This window comes from Pongo pygmaeus, chromosome 8, assembly GCF_028885625.2.
Source record: "Pongo pygmaeus isolate AG05252 chromosome 8, NHGRI_mPonPyg2-v2.0_pri, whole genome shotgun sequence".
Classification (NCBI taxonomy): Eukaryota; Metazoa; Chordata; class Mammalia; order Primates; family Hominidae; genus Pongo; species Pongo pygmaeus.
In genome coordinates this window covers 111,978,948-112,000,934 of record NC_072381.2, presented here as the reverse complement: position 1 = coordinate 112,000,934, position 21,987 = coordinate 111,978,948, and the positions used below count along the sequence as shown (strand labels likewise).

At 41.2% G+C, this 21,987-nt stretch overlaps 1 protein-coding gene across 5 annotated transcripts in view; it reads left to right on the top strand.

Annotated features, from left to right (window-relative positions):
* SORCS1 (sortilin related VPS10 domain containing receptor 1) overlaps nucleotides 1-21,987 on the top strand; it is a 589,960-nt gene that overhangs the window by 526,898 nt on the left and 41,075 nt on the right. For all 5 annotated transcript variants that reach the window (XM_054503115.1, XM_054503113.1, XM_054503114.2 and 2 more), the window contains exons 19-21: nucleotides 7,279-7,465; nucleotides 16,087-16,220; nucleotides 18,369-18,492. In XM_054503115.1, coding sequence (XP_054359090.1) covers nucleotides 7,279-7,465; nucleotides 16,087-16,220; nucleotides 18,369-18,492 — 445 coding nt within the window. The remainder of the gene's footprint in view (nucleotides 1-7,278; nucleotides 7,466-16,086; nucleotides 16,221-18,368; nucleotides 18,493-21,987) is intronic.

Genomic DNA, 21,987 nt, shown 5'->3' with positions numbered 1-21,987 from the left:
ATCTGAGGGTTTTATAAGTATTTGACAGTTCCTCCTACACAAACTGTCTCTCACACATAAGACGTGCCTGCTTTCCCTTCCACTATGATTGTAAGTTTCCTGAGGCCTTCCCTAGCCATGTGGATCCGTGAGTCAATTAAACCTCTTTTCTTTATAAATTACCCAGTCTCAGGCAGTTCTTTATAGCAGTGTGAAAACAGACTTATACAAAGATTAAATAAAATAATATATAGAAAGTAGTTGCTATTATTTCTGACACAGTAAACTTTCAAGAAATGTTCTCTCTTTTCTCCCTTAGTGACCACCCAGTGGATCTTGTAGAGCAATTGTTTTCCTTTTCTATTTTTTTTTTTTTTTACTTTAATGAGAGAGTGGTTCACTCTGTTATCCAGGCTGGAGTGCAGTGGTGCAATCATGGCTCACTACAACCTTGACTTCATGGGCTCAAGTGGTCCTCTCACTTCAGCCTCCTGAAGTGCTGAGACTACAGTCATGAGCCACTGCACCCAACTAGATCAATCTTACTTGCACTCTCAGTTTGTGTACAAAGTCGTATGCCATGCATTTACTACACTGGCTGATGAAATCTCTTCTCTGAATGCCAGGCTACGTTGAACTGTTATTTCCTTTTCCACTCCTTGTTGAGACCTTGCTAACCTGAGTCTACCTCCCTAGAGTAGGGTATGCAGGATAATGGTGAGCTACTTTTGTTTCATACTCCCTACTCTGCCTAAATATCCTTAGTCATACAAAGAAATGGCTGAAATATCTGATTTCCTTTCTGTCACTCAGTGCAGCTTAATGATGTGTGAAAAATCTTACTTTGTGGTCAAAATAACACAAAAATAACAAATTCAGTTGGTTGTATTCCATCATCAGTCAAAACAAAGTCTTTGTTACATTGGTTATTTCCAATGTACTTAACCCATATTTAAATATTTACAGTAATAGTAGAGGTATAGTGTTGTATTTCGTAATGTTTCTTATGTTATACAGTACTCTACCCCCTTTTAAATTTGGAAAAATATTTATTTCCCCTCATTCACTCCTTTCTTTGAATCCGGCTGATCCCTTCCTGCCCCTCACTTCACTCCACTCCCAGGGTAATCAATATTAACAGTCTGGATTACCTTTTCCATCACCTTTCTCTGTACTCACACAAACACATACAGATTTATGGTATATTTACTATGTTATTTGTTGCTTATTTTTTTATTAAAAATGGATTATACTAGTGATTTTTCTGCAAGGTAGTTTTTGCTCTCTTCCAAGAAAAATGTTGATGAAGCTTGAGTGAGGGCCACTGTCATGCTTGCATGGACCAGGTTCTGATATACGAGCCTGGTGTCTGTCTGCAATGGGTCTCTGATGCCTTAAGGGACATCTTGGAGTCTCACTTCTGGACTGAGGCTGTCCGTGAGGAGTTGCGATAGCATTTATTGTCCCAGTGTTCTCTGAATCTGTGTTACAGGAACTGATAGGTTCACACACCTTTCATTGCTCAGGTTAATATTGGCTTCCTGGTGGCCATTTGATATATTTGTTTTTCTATTGTAGAAGTCAGCAATGCCCTTGGAGAATAGAATCATCACGTGGATTTCATGTGGGTTTTGTGCCTTTCTCAGGCATGTCTTTTGAACTAGTCTTCTCAATTCTGTGTCTGTATTAGGACATGTGACTAAAGAGCATTAGATCTAAAGAATTTTTTAATAGTCTAGATGTTTGCCAGCCTGAATTTAGTTTCAGAAATGATTTCTTTTGATTTATTAGATTGAAGTATTTTTCAATTAGTTATACACAAGACTTTCCTGACTACTGATTATGAATACCAATTGTTTCTCATATTCTCTATCTTCTTTACTGCTTAAACATGATACTGTTCTACTAGCGGGTAGACAGAAGCAGAGTATTGAGTAAATGCCAGCCTATCATTGTTAGAGAGGAAAAGAGAGTCAAAGCCAGGAAATACAGTCAGGCAAGAAAAGAAAATAATGCTTTATCTTTGTTACCACCTTCCTCTTGGTCTGAAAGAAATATTGCAAGTAATTTCAATTAAAGAAACTCAAAGAGAACTGAACTGAATAGGTCAAGTCAAAGCACAGATCATCTTAAACCCTTTTGTAGGTATCTAGCTGCGTGACTTTATGCATCTTACTTAACCCCTCTGTGCTCCAGTTTTTCTGGTATATCAAACATAAATAACATCTGTCCTTTCTATCTCCTAGGGGTCCTAACATCCACATGAGATAATATGTAAGAAAGCATTTTGACAAACACACACAATAGAAATGTGCAACTTTCAAATTATATGGAACTAAAAAGGATCATTCGCAGGTGTTGCATTAAGGCACTGAAGATATAGCCATTCACAAGACACTTCCCAGCCCCGCTGGAGTTGACACAGTCTACCCTAGTACCACCCAGCAACTCATTTTCCTAGCGAAGTTTGCTAATCTTGGCTGCATATATCATGACACTTTTGTTTGTGATTATGCTCCAGTCCACAATGAGTTTAGTCTTTCCATTCCCAGCCTTATTAATACACGCTTAGTACTTACAATCCTAAAGCTTTCTGGTAAAGCTTTTTCATCATATTAAAATCAAATAAGAATAGCATCAGCTTGTGCTGTAGTGTTCATCTTCAGATGAATCCGACCACAAGAAAACCTAATATTCAACAATCAGAATGAGAGGGCCTCAGCCTTTGCTACAGCCCAGCATCGGCTGCAGACCTCAGACTGCAGCAGGACTGGGCATCTTCTCAGAGGCCTCAAAACAGTGCTGGGTCTTGGGTAGTAGCTGGACATCCAGATTAAGAAATAAAACTCCTAAAAAAGATGTTATCAAAGGCCCAGAATCACTGATTTCAAAACCAATAAACTGTGAGAGTTAATTTTGACAGAAAGGTGCATATAATTTTCTGCTGGAGATTTTTTGTTTGTTTGTTTGTTTAATCTATTGTCTATCCTAGAATACCTTCAAATTGGCTTTCCAGCACACTTGGATCCCCTTCCAGTTCATCTCCATATCATAGCCGGAGTGATCATTTTGAATTAAAAATATCGTCATGCCATCTTCCCTTAAACCCCTACTTAGAATACTTGAATCATTAAGTTGATCTCACAGAATAGGAGAGTAGCATGGTAGCTACAAGAGGCTGGACAGGGAGAGATTGGTTAATGAGTCCAAAATCACAGTTAGACAGGAGGAATAAATTCTAATATTCTGTAGCACAGTATAGTGTTAACTATCATTAACAATAATTTATTATATATTTCAAAATAGCTAGAGGAAAAGAATTTGAATGTTTCCAACACAAAGAAAGAAAAAAGATTCAAGGTTATAGATATCACAGTTACCCTGATTTGATCACTACACATTATATACATGTATTGAAATATCACATATACCTCCATAAATATGTGTGATTATTATCAATTAAAATTTTAAAAACATTTAAAAATTAAAACACTTTAATGGCTTCTCATTGCTCTTAGGAGAAAGATAAAAATCAGGAATTTGACCCACAAATCCCAAAAGGTATTTTTCTCTGCTTTAACCTCATTTGGTAACATGTTCTTGTTCTTTCTCTCTTTTTCCTCCTTCTTTTTTAATTTCTTCAACCGTACTATCTCCCTCTACCACAGGGCCTTTGCACATCTGTTCCCTCTGTTCCCCTGGCCTGCACTCTCTCACTTGTACCTCACTCATTCATCTCCTCCATTTGGTTAATTTACCTTCTTCTTTCAGGTCTTCTCAGCTCAGATATCACTTCCTTTTAGAAACCTTCTTTGAAGTTCCCAATCAGATCAGCTCTCCAGTCCTGCATATTGCAAAAGCTTACAACTCCATGTACCTTTCCTTCATGTCACCCTGCACTAATTTTTATTTGCATGATTAGTTAATTAAAGTACATGTGTTTCACTAGTGGTCTGTAAGCTCATGAAAGCCCAGGCCATATTTGTTTTGTTTGTTTGGCTATTTCTTGCTTAATAACATTTTCCCATTTGGTGACTGACATGAGATAGACACTCAATAAATATCTGACAGTTGGGTGAACGAGTGAATGACCAGAGCGCCGGTAGGGTGAGTATGCCTACTCAATAGTTATTAGGACTTGGGCTGCCATCCCTTTGCTTGGTTTCTTATTCTCTGAAAATGGCTGGCATCCTTGCTTCCAGTGGTCATTTGAGCCCAGGAACACCAGAATCTGATGACAGATGAGCCCCAGTGTGAAGCTGTTACAGTGGTAATAGTCTTATCACTCATCTGAGAGCTCCTGAAGGAAAAGGCATGGAATCCAGTTTGTTCACCTTTAGTGGAAAGCGACAGCAGGAATATAATCTGCTGCCTTCTGCTGTCATACATGGCCCCTTGACATTCTCATCTCCTAGTGCAGAGTCCAAGCCAAGAGGCCTATCCCAGTATCAGGAGGTCCTGGGGACTTCACATTTGATTGGAGCATTCCATGCCTTTGTCTTCAGGGGCTGTCAGGTGCATGTTAAACCTAATACCTGATTCTATGATGTAAAGTATGATCTGTTATATAATTATATGTAAAATACCTGACCTAACACCCTAGTAGTCTGACTCTGAAATGGAAGCCTTACTAATGCCCTAGTCCAAACATTGAGTAGCTCCATCTTTCACCCATTATATACGCAGAGAACATTCCATGAATGGACAATGAAGAATCCTATCATGAAACAAAACGCAGCAAGACAGACAGTAGACATCAAGAGAGATAGAAATTGGAGGGCTTTTATGTAACTGGTCTTGATCCAGGACAACAAAATGGAAGTGATGAAGACCAGACAGAAAGGGCAAGGCAAGGTAGACTCAAGCAACGGCAGCCAAAATTGTATTCTTCCCAGCTATATGAGTGTCTGCTGTCTCTCAGTGGAGGCTGAAGTAGAGTTGACTGAAGGTGTGAATCTCCCCTCTGTCCTTTTGCAAATGATGGCCCCTGCCTGATGCTCACTCTGTTGCCACAAAGTACATTAAACTTGTCTGTCTTCCTCTTCCCTCATGTCCTCCCCCGTCTCTAGTGGAAACTGCATTCCTTGTTTTATTTCATGGATAACCCCAGATACCCTTGCTATTTCCCTCAGATACTTGCTTCAAAAGTGGGCTCTTTCCCCTTGCCCACACCTAGGGCTGGCTTCCCAGCAACTCTGTTAAAAACTAGGGGTGGAAACTAACTGGAAACAGAATGAGAAGTTGATCAGTCCACTTTGGTTGTTTAAATGAAGGACACGTCAGCAAGAATAGTTGACATTTATATTTATCAGTGAAGGGAATTCAAGTAAGTGCACAATGTCTGGGCTTTGGATATTTATTTTGTAGTTTTGAATGGAATTTCTGTGTTTACCCTAGGGGGAATTTGTGCCTATGTACTTATTGAGAGTTCGCTGCTGTGAGCCCCACACACAATGCTTGGCTGGGCATAGAGCAGAGGAGTAGGTCACACGGATTCATAGGATTTGAACTGCTTTTCTTTTCCCTGTGAATTAATCTTTTAAATGTCAACATTTTAAACTTGGCCTTTTCAAAAAATATGATACCATATGAACCTTACTTAATTGAAAATACATTTCTAGTTCAAAGGTTTTTGTTTTTTTCTTTCCTGAAAGTGGGAAAGGCTAACAACAACAACAAAATTTGTTAAAGGACGGACTGTGTGTGAAGGAAGCTGGTTTTTGTCAATGGGGTCTAAGCAACTTTTTTTCCTTAAGATTCTAAACTGTTGTTCCAAAGGCCATTTCTTTTTTTTATAGGTCTGGGATTTTATAATGAAGAATTTATCTTCTTCTGCCTATCCATGGGAAATTTGGAATCCTACAAATTCAATTAAGCTTTAAAGGGACAATTGTAGGTCTTTTATAGCTACATTGATTTATAGTCATTTTTATGTAGCATTTTACAGATGACTAATTAATCTGTAATTGATTACCTGCATATTTTTTACAACAACTCTTTAAGACAGGAAGGTATTATTATACCCAGTTCATAGATTTGTCACTGAGACTGAAGGAGACTGAATGGCTTGCATGAAGTCTTCCAGTTTGTTAATGGCACGTGAGAATTCATGCCCAGGGGAGCCTTGATTGCCCACAGTGCTATATTCTCTCTATAATGAATGACCTGGAAGTGCAGAAAGGTGGGTTAGAATCCCAGGACCACCACTTACTAGCTGTGTTAACCTTGAACGAGTGATGACATCTTTTTTGACTTCAGCTTCTTCATCTGTAAAGTGAGAGAAGATTGCCTACTCCTCTCTCCAGACTAGACTAAGAATCTGTGAAGAATAACATGAGATCATTTTGATAGTTTGAAATGCTAAAGCATAAAAGAATTAACCCGTAATTATCTCAGATAATAATAGGGCTGAGTACAGTGTCCTATCAGGTATCAGGCAAAGTGTCTTCTTCCATCCTTTCTTTGATACAATTAGGGAACAAGAAATAACAAGGGGGATTCGGGTTGAGGAGTGGTCTTGAAGACACAGCAAGTGGAGTGGTCCATTACCATGTCAGTCAGGTAGGCTAAATTTTTTGGGTTTCTTTTTTTTTTTTTTTTTTTTTTTTTTTTTTTTTTTTTTTTTTTTTTTTGAGACGGAGTCTCACTCCATCATCAGGCTGGAGTGCAGTGGCATGATCTTGGCACACTGCAACCTCTGCCTGCCAGATTCAAGCAGTTCTCCTGCCTCAGCGCCCCCCCCCCCCGCCCCGAGTAGCTGGGACTATAGGCATGCGCCACCACGCCCAGCTAATTTTTGTATTTTTAGTAGAGACGGGGTTTCACCATGTTGGCCAGGATGGTCTTGATCTCTTGACCTTGTGATCTGCCTGCCTCAGCCACCCAAAGTGCTGGGATTACAGGCATGAGCCACTGTGCCTGACCTGGGTAAGCTAAATTTTTAAAGTTGTGTGTGTACACCTTTTATCCTTGTGGATGCTAAGACTATTACCAAAGCCTTTGGAGGAATTGAATATCACATTGCAGCTGATAATCAAGCACTATTAATATTCAAACCCCTGAAACTTACAGTAGTTGGTGTCCTTCAGATTTGGAGTGTATCCATCATAGCAAACTCTTGCCTGCCAGGGATTGTCACAGGAATTCTGTCAAAGGCAGGCAGATGCTCCTAGCTGTAGGAGCGAGCCACGGCTGCCATCATGCCTGAGCCAGGGACTAGGACAAGCCGTAGTCCCCAGTCCCCTAGGCAGGAGCAGCCGAACAGTGACTCATTTCCTCTGATGTTGGTTTGTTTTTCAGGGTGATGTTCAGCGGACACTCATCCAGGTGGACTTCGGCGATGGTATCGCGGTGTCTTACGTCAATCTCAGCTCCACGGAAGATGGGATCAAACACGTCTATCAGAACGTGGGCATTTTCCGTGTGACCGTGCAGGTGGACAACAGTCTGGGTTCTGACAGCGCCGTCCTGTACTTACATGTAACTTGTATGTTATTACTGTTGTTGGTTTATGACCTATCTTAAATATTGTGTCCTTTTCAAATTGAATTCACAATTTTATATCTAGAAGTACACTAGTTATCTTTTAGCAGAAGGGGAATGGGGAAGAAATGATTAAGAGACCAAAATAAGGAAAGAGTGAGAAGAAAATCAAAGAGTAGAATCTGAATAATCCTGGACTCTCTGGATTGCTTCAAATTCTCATTGCATTTCCTCTGCTTACCCCGGGTGCCTTGAAGAATGACACTTGAATCTGGAGGCTGAGCCTAAGTGACTTGCAGAGCTATTTGGTTGAAACAAAGAAATTTGGTTTTGCTGGGGTCAGAAATTGTTGAAAACAATCCACATGCACCACTCAATCTAATGCACTGAGAATTAGCCCAAGTAAAGACATTTCTCCCCATCTGATTATTTCTGTCTTCTCATAATATGTTGCTATTAATAATCCTTTTAGGGTTTTTCTCCTTTTTCCTGGGCTTCTATCTGTGGATGACTTGGTGTTAGAGAGAAGGTGGTGTAGAGAGAAAGAGTATAAAAACAGTGTTAAGGAAACTGTGGTAGGAAACAGTTCAAAGAAACGCTAAAGCTTTTCCCTCACTGGGGATTCTAAAGATGTGAGTAAGTATGATGAGACAATAATAACTTCTAAGTTATGTGTGCTTAAAACGTGTGTCATTGATATGTTAGGTGTAAGGGGTTTCCCAGTCATAGGACTTGTGTTGGTTACTAAAGAAATTGTTTCCTTTAAATGAAAGTAGTTCCTTTATATGAATGGCCTTGTTCAAATATGAAGTTTTAGTCCAAGAGTCTCAAGGCCAGGCATTATTACTCCATGCCTCTCCTCTGCACCTTGCCCGTGGAACAAAATTGAATACATAAAGTATCAATTAGAACATTTTCTTTTCTAGCTGCTGTGGTCCAGTGAGAGGGCAAAACTATTAAGGGATGACCAAGAGATGTTTTTGGTTGTTGAGTCTTCCTAACATGTCAGTAATTCTGATCTCCATCTCCTGTACTCTCATGGCAGAGGTGCTTCAAAGAAGCATGCACTCCTTTATTTGGGTCTGAACAAAGTTACACATGATTCTCAGTAGGTCAACTCCATCTGCCTATTTTTGGCTATAGTTTACAGTGTGTTCCAGACTTTGTGCTAAACAGGCTCTTAATGTATGTTATCTCACTTCTCAAAACAGTCCTGTGAAGTAGGCACTATTAGTAACCCTATTTACAAAAAGTGTTGAGGTTCAGAGAGCTTAAGTTACTTGTTTGAAGTGGCCTACCTACTACCTAGAAGAACCATGCTTCAGACTCAGGTCCACCTGCCACAAAGATCCCAGCTCTTGATAACTAAGGTCAATGTCAGTGCCAAGAGCGGCTTGGGATTGGAGGAGCTGTCTCCATTAGCTTTTACCATCTACCCCCTACTCTTTACAGATTGTCTTGAAGAAACATAAACATTTTGGTTAGAAGCAGTGTGCTTGTTACACAACTACATAGTTCAGGACTCATCACGGGGGCTCCCATCCCTAACTCATCCTGTATAGACTTTCAGGACTTGCCACTTACTAAGACATAATACCTCCCTATAGGTTAGTATGTAGGGAAATGATAGCGATGGTATCATAGAAATGATCATGCTAAAATCTTTAACAATACATCACAAACATTAATGATTAGTAGCAAAAATAACTTGCAATAAAAATGATGGCACATTTGCCGAGAATGGCTCCTACCTAGATCATATCATATCTCATAGCTTATTCTATAAGGGGTAATTTTGCTAGAGAGGTAGCTTCTTTACAAATTATAATTGTGTACCATGTACCACAATTTTGTTATACATCTACTGTAGTCCAATCACATGTAAATACTGATTTAAAAGCCAGTATCAGCTTCTGATCTAAATTTTTCAGGGTCTCCCATTAAATCTTCCATAGCTTCACCTCCTTGTCACTCTGTAGGTTTTTTTCTCATTCCTGTGTGTGTGATCATACCCCTTGAGGTGTCTACTGCTCCCCTGAAAGACTCCTCCCTAGTTAACGAAATCCTGGAGAGGAAAACAACACACACAGAGATTGTCTCTGCTCAAGATTAAGGGCTGTGGAAACCCTTCTAAAAGAAACCAGTTTCTTCGTTCATTTGCAATTCTTTCGTTTCATTAGCCTAGTTGATTGGACAAAATATTTGACCTTAACCTTAGAGGAAGATAATTTGTAATGGAATGTTTTGTGTTCTGATTTTAATTTTGTAGACTCATCTTGGGTTAAGTGGTTGGATAAGCATGCCTCATATAATGGAACTTCTTTCTAAGCCTGGCTCTTTGGTACTAATTGTGTTAAAAGCAAGGTCATGTTTGAAGCTGTTTGCTAACTCACATGCATATAAACTCATGTCATAACTGTTTCAGTAGATTCTGACATGCTTGGTTAGTGCCTCCCTCCTAAACATCCAGGGTGCTTTGCTATGCACACAAACTCATTTTGCTCATCTTCATATCTATGCCATAACAGACTTCTGGCCTTTTCTTTCAGATGGAGAAATCAAGGATTGGAGAAGCACTGTGACTCTGGCATCACTTTACACTCAAAGCAAGTCAGAACAAGAACATAACTGAGTCACACTCTCAGGCATCTTAAAGCTGGAGGGTGTCATGAGTGACTATGGATGCCAAAGTGCCATGATATGGCAGTGAGAGGTGGCTTTATAGGGGAAAGAAAAGCACTGGACTGAGTTGGGCATTCTGACTAGGTCCAGATTTTGGTTCAAACTCTTGGGGAAGTCACTCCATCTCTCTGAGCCTTGATTTTCTCCTCTGTCAAGTAGATGCGCATCTCGTTCCCAAAAGTCCCATCAAACAAAATATATGGTACCCTGGCACCTAGTAAAACTTGATTTTTCTATCATCACAAAGTAGCATATACATTTGGACTTAGTGGATTGTGAGGGAGAGGAGGATTAGCAGCAACTCTTAGCTCACCAAGCCTTTCCTCTGCCCCTCCCCAATTCCTACCCTCTGGGGCAATCCTGAAAGCCCATTGCCTGTCTCACATACACATTCCGACCACTCTCCAGTGTGGAAAAGTGATTTGATTCCAAACCAGAGGGTTTGAAAAAAAAAGATGGGTTTGCAAAGGTCATCTGAAACAAATGGAGCTGATGTTCATGCATAGTATTTCCAGGAGTGGGCCGGTCTTGCTGGGTGCCTGGTAATCTTGTAGCCTGACAGTTGGTAATTCCTTGGGGATAGTATTCACTGTGCTCTGCTAGTTTGCAAACTAATGAGACACGTGCTGCAGCCAGTGTTGCCTTCAGTCGGATGGGGCAGAGGATTTAGAGAGCATGCAGATTTCTGCTCAGAAAGCTACCTTGTCGCAGCCAGTCTTGCAGAAAAAAAAAAAATCACTGAAGACTGCAAACCTGCAGAACAGGAATTGGGGACAAAAGAAAGATAAGGTGGATCTTGTAGTCCTTCCTAAACCACTTCCCTTACCTGTTCCCTTATATAGGAGCCATGTGCAGATGACTTTCTGGCCCCATCTTAGAGTAAAATGATCTGTGTAGCTTGAAAACCCACGTAGTTTTTCAACCATTCACACCATCATTTTATTGACCAGCAAACGTCAGACTAGGATTTTGTAAAGTGTAGCTTAATGAGCCACCTGCCCCCAAATTAAATGATAAAAATGTAGTGTTCTGGGTCTTATCCCAGACCCACTGAATTAGGATTCCTGGAAGTATGACATCATAATCTGCTTTGAACAGATTAGTATGATTTTAACGTACAGTGAAATTTGAGACACTCTGTTTTAGGATCTCAGCTTTATAGTTTGAAACACTCTTATTTCATCTAGTAGCTTTTTTAAACATTGCGGACAAATAGCAATATGATATGTGCACAATATTTAGGTGGCCAAAGGTCTCCAGATCATAAATGCTGCAGGCAGGCCAGAGCAGCCAGTACACACACACACACACACACACACACAATCACCCAATGTGCAGCCTCACAGGCGTCAGTTGTTTCCTGCAGCACAGGAGGGCTATAAACAAGAAAAGAGAAGGGAAACCCAGTTCACACAATTCCCCAATTCTCTCAACCACCTTTCCAGGAAGATTCATATGGAATGATGCAGCGCCACCTACTGTCCCTTTTGTGCATTGCAGGCACCTGTCTGATGGAGCCGCATCTGCCAGTTCAGCTCCCTACTTAATGCAGCCAGCCAGCTGGGGGCCTCCAGGGTCTGGAGTTTCACCTCTGCGGCTCCATTAGGGCATACTGCACCCTCTGTGATAAACAGAGATGGTCAAGTAATAGGCTTTTGGATAGCAGGAACCAGGTATTTTAAACCCGTGAAAAGTAAATGAATAAAAGAGGCTGTGGGAATCTGAAAGATAAATTTAATATGTGTATGCATATATAATGTATATGCATGTGTGCGTGAACTTATACAAACACAGACATATGTATTTCAGGGCCTACAAGGCCAACATACTATGTGTCTTGAATTTCTCTTAGAAAATTCATCATTGGCCGGGCGTGGTGGCTCATGCCTGTAATCCCAGCACTTTGTGAGGCTGAGTCAGGCAGATCACCTGAGATTGGGAATTCGAGACCAGCCTGGCCAACATGGTGAAACCCTGTCTGTACTAAAATTACAGAAATTAGCCGGGCATGATAGCAGGCGCCTGTAATCCCAGCTACTCACGAGGATGGAGCAGGGGTATCACTTGAACCCAGGAGGCAGAGGTTGCAACGAGCCAAGATCGTGCCACTGCACTCCAGGCTGGGTGACAGAGTGAAACTCTGTCTAAAAAAAAAAAAAAAAAAAAAAAAATCGTCATTGACCAAAACGTGGTTATGTGAAAATAAATGAAAAAAGAATAAGACAATTTCTCAAACATGGCAGGCATCCCTCTTCCTCGTGGTCTTTTCACTTACTCTACCCTCACCCTGGAGCTTTCCAAATTGATACTTGGTGCTGTCTTTCACTTTATTCAGGTTGCTGCTCAAATGCCATTTCTTCTGAAAGGTCTTCCATGATCACACTTTCAAAAATAGCACTCTATCACCGACTTCTGCTTTATGCGTTCAGCACCCTCCTTCCTCAGAAATACCTAAGCTCCAACAAATGCCACGTATCCCCAGCACCTAGAATAATACCCAACAGATCACAGGACTCAAAAACTATTGAGTGAGGGCCGGGCGCGGTGACTCACGCCTGTAGTCCCAGCACTTTGGGAGGCCAAGGTGGGTGGATCACTTGAGGTCAGGAGTTCGAGACCAGCCTGGCCAACATGGTGAAAGCCCATATCTACTAAAAATACAAAAATTAGCCAGGTGTCGAAAATTAGCCAGATTTGGTGGCACGCCCCTGTAATCCCAACTACTTGGGATGCTGAGGCAGGACAATTGCTTGAACCCGAGAGGTGGAGGTTGCAGTGAGCTGAGATCATGCCACTGCACTCCAGCCTGGGCAACAGAGGGAAACTCTGTCTCAAAAAATAAAAAATAAAAAAATAAAAATAAAAAAACTGAGTGAATGAATTACCATGTTTTACTAACAAGATTCGAATTTTTTCGTTGAGATAATGACATATAGGCATTGTTCTTACGCTGGTTTATGACTTTTAAAAAATGCTCAGCCGGGCGCGGTGGCTCACGCCTGTAATCCCAACACTTTGGGAGGCCGAGACGGGCGAATCACAAGGTCAGGAATTCGAGACCAGCCTGGCCAACATGGTGAAACCCTGTCTCTACTAAAAATCAAAAATTAGCCAGGCATGGTGGTGTGTGCCTGTAATCCCAGCTAGCTACTTGGGAGGCTGAGGCAGGAGGATTGCTTGAACCTGGGAGGCAGAGGTTGCAATGCTCCGAGATCGTGCCACTGCACTCCAGCCTGGGCTAGAGTGAGATTCCTCCTCAAAAAAAAAAAAAAAAAAAAAAAAGCTCACATATGAGAGGCAAAATGAACCTCTTTAGAATGGAACTAGCATTTCTAGCATAGCTTATTTAGTCATTGTATTCTAATGGATTCATTTAACTCAGATTGAGGGACTCAGGAAGAATTTCACAGAGGAGGGGATGCTGAAACTGAGATTTGAAGACTGACAGGTGCCATAAGAAAGGTGTGTAGAAGCAAAGGCCCTGGGGTGGATCAGGACATGGCTTGCTGGAACAAACCATTTGATAGGGAAATGGCAAGACTTGTGCAATAAATGAAACCAGGTGGAAAGTGCATTTTCCAATGCCTGGGACATATTTACCTGATCAGGAGGTAGCAACTCTTAATAGCTATTTTGTTTGACTGGAAAGGTTCTTTCAAACACTTCCATCTGCTCAGAACAAAGGCTCTGAAACCAAACTGCTTTCCTAGCTGTATGACCTAGGGAAAGTCATGTTACTTTGTTCATCTCTAAACGGGGAGGATATTAGTGCCTACTTCATAAGATTGTTTTGTGAGGATAAAATAAGAAAAACAGAGACGTTAGCAGAACATTTAGTTGTAGTCATCACTCCGTAAATGTTTCCCTTTTATTATTTCATTGAACTGTTCTGGCTTATAATCAACTGCTTCTCAACATATGCTTTATAGGCCAGAAGATCAGTTTGATTCTGTATGCTGATCACCAGACTTTTCATTCTCTAAAGAGGGAGTAGCATGAACAAAGACAGACATGGGAAGTTATATCATTTGTTTTACCCAGTGAATACTTGAGCATCTATTATGTCTTAGGAACTCTGCTAGTCTTTGTGTATGAACATAAATATGAAGAATTCTTACCCTGAAGAAGTTTTCAGCCTCTGTCTTGTGTCTCACAAATTTTAAATCAATATGTGTTAGCTATCATTATTATTATAATTGGACCATGGGAATCTTTTTTTTTTTGAGATGGAGTCTTGCTCTGTCACCAGGCTGGAGTGCAGTGGTATGATCTTGGCTTACCATAACCTCTGCTTCCCAGATTCAAGCAATTCTCCTGCCTCAGCCTCCCGAGTAGCTGGGACTACAGGCACACGCCACCATGCCCAGCTAATTTTTGTATTTATAGTAGAGATGCGGTTTCACCATGTTGGCCAGGATGGTTTCGATCTCTTGACCTCATGATCCACCCGACGCAGCCTCCAAAAGTGTTGGGATTACAGGCATGAGCCACCACACCCAGCCAGATCATGGGAATCTTAATTTTGAACAAGTATGAGTAACATGATCGCTTCGCTTTCTAGAAAAATTACTGTTGCAGCCATTTGGAGGATGGATTCGGGTGGTGAAAGGTTACAGGCAGGAAAATCTGGAAGAGAAGTGAGAAAGTGCTTAGAGTATGAACCAGGGCGCCAGATTAGGGAGGGTGAGATAAATATCTTAGAGAGATTTATGAAACCAAATGGTCAGTTTCCTAAATGGATGTGAATAACAAAAAAGAAATTGAAATTGACTTTCTGTTTCTGCAGTGGGCTCCTGGATGAATATGAGCGTTAATCACCAAACTGTAGAGAATACAGGAGAGGGAAATAACAGGGTCCTTGAGAACATTTGATTGCTGGAGCCAAAGAAGTCTAGACTCCCCCAGAAGGAGGCTAGAGCCCAGAAAGGGGTGTTAGAGCCCTTCACATGGATTTGATATTTGTAGGTTAAGGTGTGGATGGTGTTGCCTAGTAGAAAAGTATGTAGAGAGTGAAAAAGTCTCAACACAGGACTCTGGGAAACACATTTACAGGGCAAGCAGAAGAGGAGGTAATAAACCAGGTGAATAGACCCAAGGTATTGCTCTCTCCTCCATCTCATGGGACCAAGATGGGGATGGCAAATGCATAGGAAGCTGCATTTTGCCTGGAAACAGTGACTCAAAGAGAAGATTGAGGGTTGAAGGAAAGGTCCTAGTGGTTCTTTATGAAGAGGGCATTCATATCTTTGTGAGGTTGGTACATCTAATTAAGGTTTCAAGTTTTTATAGGCCTCTGTAGATAAAAATCATTCTATATTTTAGGTGAGCATCTTCTGAGAACCACAGAGCTCTCTATCTACATACACACACACCTCTGTCCTGAATTAACTTAATTCAACCCCAAACACAGTGTGTGTGCCATGCTTACCTAACTAGACAGCTTTGCAGACACATGCACGAACACATTCACACATACACAGACCTTTAAAACCCAATAAATAATAAAGGATAATTACATGGAGAGTGGTTTGAAGATTTGTCCCTCCACCCTTCATCAATATGGATTCTATGAGGTCTTCACGACTGTGGTTCACCACCAAGGATACAACCTCTTGGAAAGACTGCATTGCCTTGTGAAATCCCAAATGATGCCTGTTCGTAAGGACTTCATAAATTACCTGTAATTTTTTTTTAACTTTTACACACACCTAACTCAGGTTTTAGAACTGGTAGAAAGATTGGTAAGTGCAAAATGTCAAGATGCAATTGTGCTCAATGTATTCTTTCTCCAAAGTGGGGAAAGCATCTGAACACTTCTTTTGGGGAATATGGCAGCCAGGTTTTGGGGGCTTCAAGAGTAAATGTGTAATCTCTTCAGAGCAGGGAGGACAGAGCAGAGGAAGCTCTTCTCCCTCCATGGCCTCTCTTTCTCTTGTGCCTCAGGTCCCTTGGAGCACGTGCACCTGTCTCTTCCCTTTGTCACCACAAAGAACAAAGAGGTCAATGCGACAGCAGTGCTGTGGCCCAGCCAAGTGGGCACCCTCACTTATGTGTGGTGGTACGGAAACAACACGGAGGTGGGTTCACCTTCCACATGCGGTCTAGGGACGGAAGCTCAATTCACACTGCCTGAAACAAAGAAGGGAATGAAATGGCTTATGAACCTAAGAGTGTAGAAGCAGTTGTAGCTTCAAGGACAACAAGCTCCCTTGGCGCTCAAGTATCTCATCATTATGTTCTCTCTTTCTCTCTCTGGCCCCTCTCCACCTTCTGTGTTTCATCTCTGCCTTCCTCTATGTTTACGTTTTTCTCCAGCTGTACTTGTCTTTGTAGTGACTCTTAGCAGCCCTAGCTTAGCACAGAAATTAAACTCTATTTCCTGAAAGTTCTAACAGCAGTCCTGAAATTGAGTCTTACTGGCCAGGCCTTGATCACAGTGCTGGTGGTAGAGAAGGAGGTGAACAAGTCAGTCTCCTCGGAACCACGTGAACTACAGAAGGGGAGAAGTGATTACCAAAAGAAAATGAAGCAACTGGATGCTGGACAGGCGCAAGCAACAGATTTCCATTACAACCCACCCCCGATGGCCTCCTTACCCTAAATCAAAACTCTTATTTATTTAGGTCAACTTTAACTTTTATACGTTTTTCCAAATATTCCCTATGCTCAAAAGTCAGTGGCAATTTTAAATCTAGTAGAGACCTAACACCTCATTTACTCTAAGTCTTTCATTTTGCACATGAGAAAAGTGAGGGTGGTGCAGCTGGAGTGGTTTGCTTTGATCTCTTCCAGCTGCTTCATAAGAGGCCAAATTTAAGGCCTTCTGATGCCTCCACTAATTTTTCTTTCCTCTACACCAGGCTGCGTGGTCTATTTCAGTTCTGAACTCATTCCATTCTCAGAAATTAAAGTGCTTCCAAATGTAAGTTAGGCAATAGAGCTGAGGCCCCAAAGGACACTGGGATGAACTGCTCTGGACTGAAACCCTCCATCTTCTTCCAGCAGAGCTGCTTTCACTTGGTGACTTTGCTCTTCAAATATGATGTCTCTTATTTTAATAAAAACATTTTTCTGCTCTGGAGCTGAAACTTGGCTTTAGCTGGAGATATAATTTTGCACAGGCCCAGGAGGAACCCAAACAGTAGAAAGAACCCCTCACCTCTACTGCAACCATAACTAAACTGAGAAGACACCCTTTTTAATTTCATCTGAAACTATGTGTGTGAACTCAGCCTATAGTGGGCCCTCTATCCATAGTGGAAGAGCAGGAATCTATGTCATTTCCCTGAAAACTAGTACTAAAAGGTGAACGTACTGAACAACTTCCTTTTATACCCGCTATTGTTTTTTATTTTTTTATTTTTCCTTTTAAAAGAAAACCAGATTCTCAAGAGACCCTATTGAAAAGGCTTCTCATGCTGGGCGTTAGTCTTCTTTCTGCCATACAGGGAATTAAATGAATTTTGATTTTTAAATTAATTAAGAAAAGATGGGAAATAAATGTTTGTGAGGAGTGTGTCGAGGGAGGTCAGTAGGCTAATATTTTTTCCTCTAGGACCCTAGCATTCGATTGTAATGCAGGCACCACTCCAAATTTTTTTTTTCTTTTTTTTCTGTTTTGAATCCTCAAACCACTATCCAATTAGTGCTTGTTTCCACAGCAGCTATTTCCAGGAAACTGCTGATGAGGCTTCTCAGAAGGGGCCAGCACACAAGGCCACTGCTGTTTAACTAGTGTATGGTTTTGGTGTACCGGATTCATGTTCCATTGTAATTCTACAGAAATCATACACCCTGGAGATGAACACATGGCAGCTTATAGATTTTCAGTGACGGCTGCTTCCATCTGGATTAATATGAGCACCCGTTCTCATTTGCTTTGATCATTTCCTTGTATTAGGGATCTGCTTGATGTGAGTAGGTGATGCATAAAGAGAGACATATATTCCACCAGTAAGCAAGACCTGTCCATCTCCCCAGCCCTGAATCAGGATGATATCAGGAATTCACAATGAATAGGCAGACTTGCTTGGAGTCATTGCTCCAATAGCCTCTTTTCTGCTTTGGACTTGAGATGATGGGGAGGCATAGAGGGACTCAGTGCCATTGTGGTACATCAGGAAGAGCCTCTGCTGGGTTAGACAGCCTATTGTTGGCTCAGAGTTAGTGGCTGTCTCAACTAACTAAAGAGCTTTCCCTTCACTCTGGGCCCTTGTTTATTTTAGCCTTTGATCACCTTGGAGGGAAGCATATCCTTCAGATTTACTTCGGAAGGAATGAATACCATCACAGTGCAGGTCTCAGCTGGGAATGCGATCCTACAAGACACAAAGACCATCGCAGTATATGGTGAGTGCCCATCTCGGTGGATCTACTGCTGTCTTCATGCTCAGAGGAGGTTCTCCTGTGCCATGATGCCCGAGACCATCCCCCAGCTGTGACTTTTACCTGGAGAATGGAGGGCAGTAGTTGAGAAAGAGCTGAGGCAAGTCTCATCTTTTCCTGTAGGGAAATTTGAATCACTGGTAAAACAGTGTCACGGGATCCAGAAAGGGTTTTCTTAGAGGTAGAGTGACTATTCACTCACTCATAGGGTAAAGTGGATTTTAGGATGTGTAAGGCTAACTCATTTCACTTAGAATATTAGTAATATTTGAATACCAGTTACAAAATAAAATAGCTAATGTTGAATCTTTTTTTTAAGTTCAACTTTAAAATTCTTGATTAATAAGGGAAATCTGCCATTGTCTAAATACTTTTAAAACCTCTTCCACAAATCTGTGTCATAAAAAAAATTATCTGCTAGATTGAGAGTGATGGAAGCATCGTAACAATTATATGTCATGCATAGCCATAGACTGGATATTTGAACAAAAGCCTAATTTTGTGATCAGTTGGGGAAATTGAATATGGTCACAGGATTAGATTAAATGAACGTGTACTGAAATGAAAAGATGGAGTCATTGATTGAAAACTGGAAATAAAAAAAAATACTTGATGGATTGATTTCATTTTGGTAAATCTTTTTCTGCATAGAAAGACAGTCATATGGATATGCACTAAGTGTTACTAGTACATGGCAAAAATGTTTATTGTTAATATGGAAATGGTACATATGAATCCTGAAAAATTAGCTTTTGAAATATAAGAAGTGGAAATTAAATAGGAAAAGGAAGTGCTGTGCAGAGAGAGGAGGAGGCCGAAGGAGGGAGGAAGGAAGGAGGATGAGAAAGAGAGCAAGAGAGGCTGGGTGCGGTGGCTCACATCTGTAATCACAGCACTGGGAGGCCGAGGCGGGTGGATCACCTGAGGTCAGGAGTTCGAGACCAGCCTGACCAACATGGTGAAACCCCATCTCTACTAAACATATAAAATTTAGCCAGGCATGGTGGAACATGCCTGTAATCCCAGCTACTCAGGAGGCTGAGGCAGGAGAATCGCTTGAACCCAGGAGGCGGAGGCTGCACTGAACCAAGATCGTGCCATTGCACTCTTGCCTGGGCAACAAGAGAGAAACTCCATCTGGAAAGAAAAAAAAAAGAGAGAGAGAGAGAGAGAGAGAGAGAGACAGCCAGCCTAGCTCGTGGTCCAAATAATGTCAATTGCCCAGTTCCAGAATCAATTGATTTTGATGAGATAATTTGGGGCTGGATTTTCCTGTGAGGAGTCAGGTTCTGTTAATGCTTATCTTGCCAACTTGACCTTCAAAATCAGAAAATAATTTGTAAGCAACTTTGAACACATCTAAGGATCAAAAGGCCTTAAGGACACTATTCCTTTCATGGCTGGGTGTTAGATTTTATAATTTCTTCTCTGTCCCTTCCTCCTGAAAGGCTTGATCAGCCTAGATAATAAGAAATAAACCAGGACTGTGATTTTCCTACCAATGTCCCGTTAGCAAGGTACGAGGTGGCCAAACAGTGGCTGTGTAGAGTGCGGCAAAGTCTGCCTCTCTTCCCTTCTCCATCTCCTTTCTGTGTGCTGGGAATGCATTTATTCTTCGTAACAACCCTAGTGTAAAGCAGGTGATATTATGATCCCCATTTTTTTCAGAGTGATGAATAACTTGCCCCAGCTAGCAAGTGGTGCAGCTGGGTTTGCAACCCAACCCATCTAGACTCAGGGCCCATGCACTGAAACTATCCTACTTAACTGATTCTCATTTATTTTCACTGGATTTTTTTTTCCTTTCTTTCCCTCTTGGATGTCACAGGTTGCACTAATGGGCACTGACCTATTAGCCCAACAGATGTTCTCTTGGTTATGCATGTTGGTGATGTCATTAGAATCATGGAGATAACCTTAAATCTTGGCCTTATCTGGTCCAGCCCATCATTTTATAGATAGGAAATTATGGCCCAGACATAGGGAATTACTGGCTTAAAGTCATTCTGCTGTTTGGTGACAAATATAATAACAATGGTGGTGGTGATAGTAATTGACATTGATGAAGACTTTACTAGCCACTGGCATCTGTTCTAAGCATTTGGTTTGATCTGCTTTGTTAAATCTGCTCAGATTTATGAGAAATATTCTATAATTATGCATTTTACGGATGAGAAAACATGAGATAAGTATAATAAACGAGCTAAGAATTCTGAATCCAGAGGGTATGTTTGTAAGCACCTCCCATGCCTTGCTATGCTTGCTTCTTCCTCTTTCTACAATTTCTTTAAAGGTATCACCCAAGGGTGAATCACTCTTTAAAAAAAATAGGTTATCATATGTCTCCTTGTTAAGAGATTTGGCAAGGTTCTCCTCTTCTAACCAAATTCCTGCACCATCGGCCACCCTTAATTTGTCTTCAGTCAGATGAGTTATCCAGAGATTCATATACATAATCGGAAAGTTATGGGGCCTCCCTATGTTGCCCAGGCTGGTCTCAAAGTCCTGGCCTCAAGCGATCTTCCCTCCTCAGCCTCCCAAAGTACTGAGATTACAGGCATGAGTCACCACACCTGGCTCCATGATCAGAAAGTTTTAATGACAGGTGTGACTCCTTAAACAAAAGTTGCACCAGGCAAAGTTAAACAGGAAAGAATGAACCCAGCTGAAAGAAAAGGCAGGAAGATTTGTAAACGCTGGGGTTAGCTAGTGGGAAAATACTGGAGAACTTTAGGAAGCACATGGGTTTTCAGTGTGATTAGACCATCTGTGTGAGTTAATCGCTGCTTAGGGAAGTCAGTCTCCTACTCTCCTGCAGAGATTGGGAGATAGGGAGGGGTGCTATCTTTCTCGATGATTACCTTTCAAAGGAATGGCTCCCGGGTCCTTGAGAAAGACATTCATGAGTTGTAGAAGATTTACATCTCAAGGGACAGAGAAGGAATTTACAATTGTAAGTTTTCCAGAATACTCTAAGAAAAGCAAGTCCAGGAGCTTACAGTCAGGAAGAAACAGAAACTTGTTTGAAGTTTAGTGAGATTGACGGGAACATGAAGACTTGTCATGATGGGACTGAAAAAAGCATCACATTTGGGAAATTGACAGGGGAAGGTTTGTCTACCCAAAGCCACACGATCAATTAAAAGAAAGAAAATCTAGTTTGCATTGTTTCTTCTAATTTGCTCCAGGGCACAAGTTTGCTTGGAAATAAAAATATGCGAGTGTATAGAATTTATCTCTCTCAACGGCTGCAAAAAATATTATATTGTTGGTGTTTACCCTTTTCAGTCCGCCCACATGCATCCCCTATTTCTTGAATCAACTTAAGTACGTTTCCCTGCCATTCTGCCCCCGAAGGTTAGTATGCTAAGTAATTACGGAGGGAGCTGCATCATTTTCTCATTTGTGTCCTTTTACTAAGATACACATTCTCCCTTGTGGATGAAGTCTCTGCAGTTT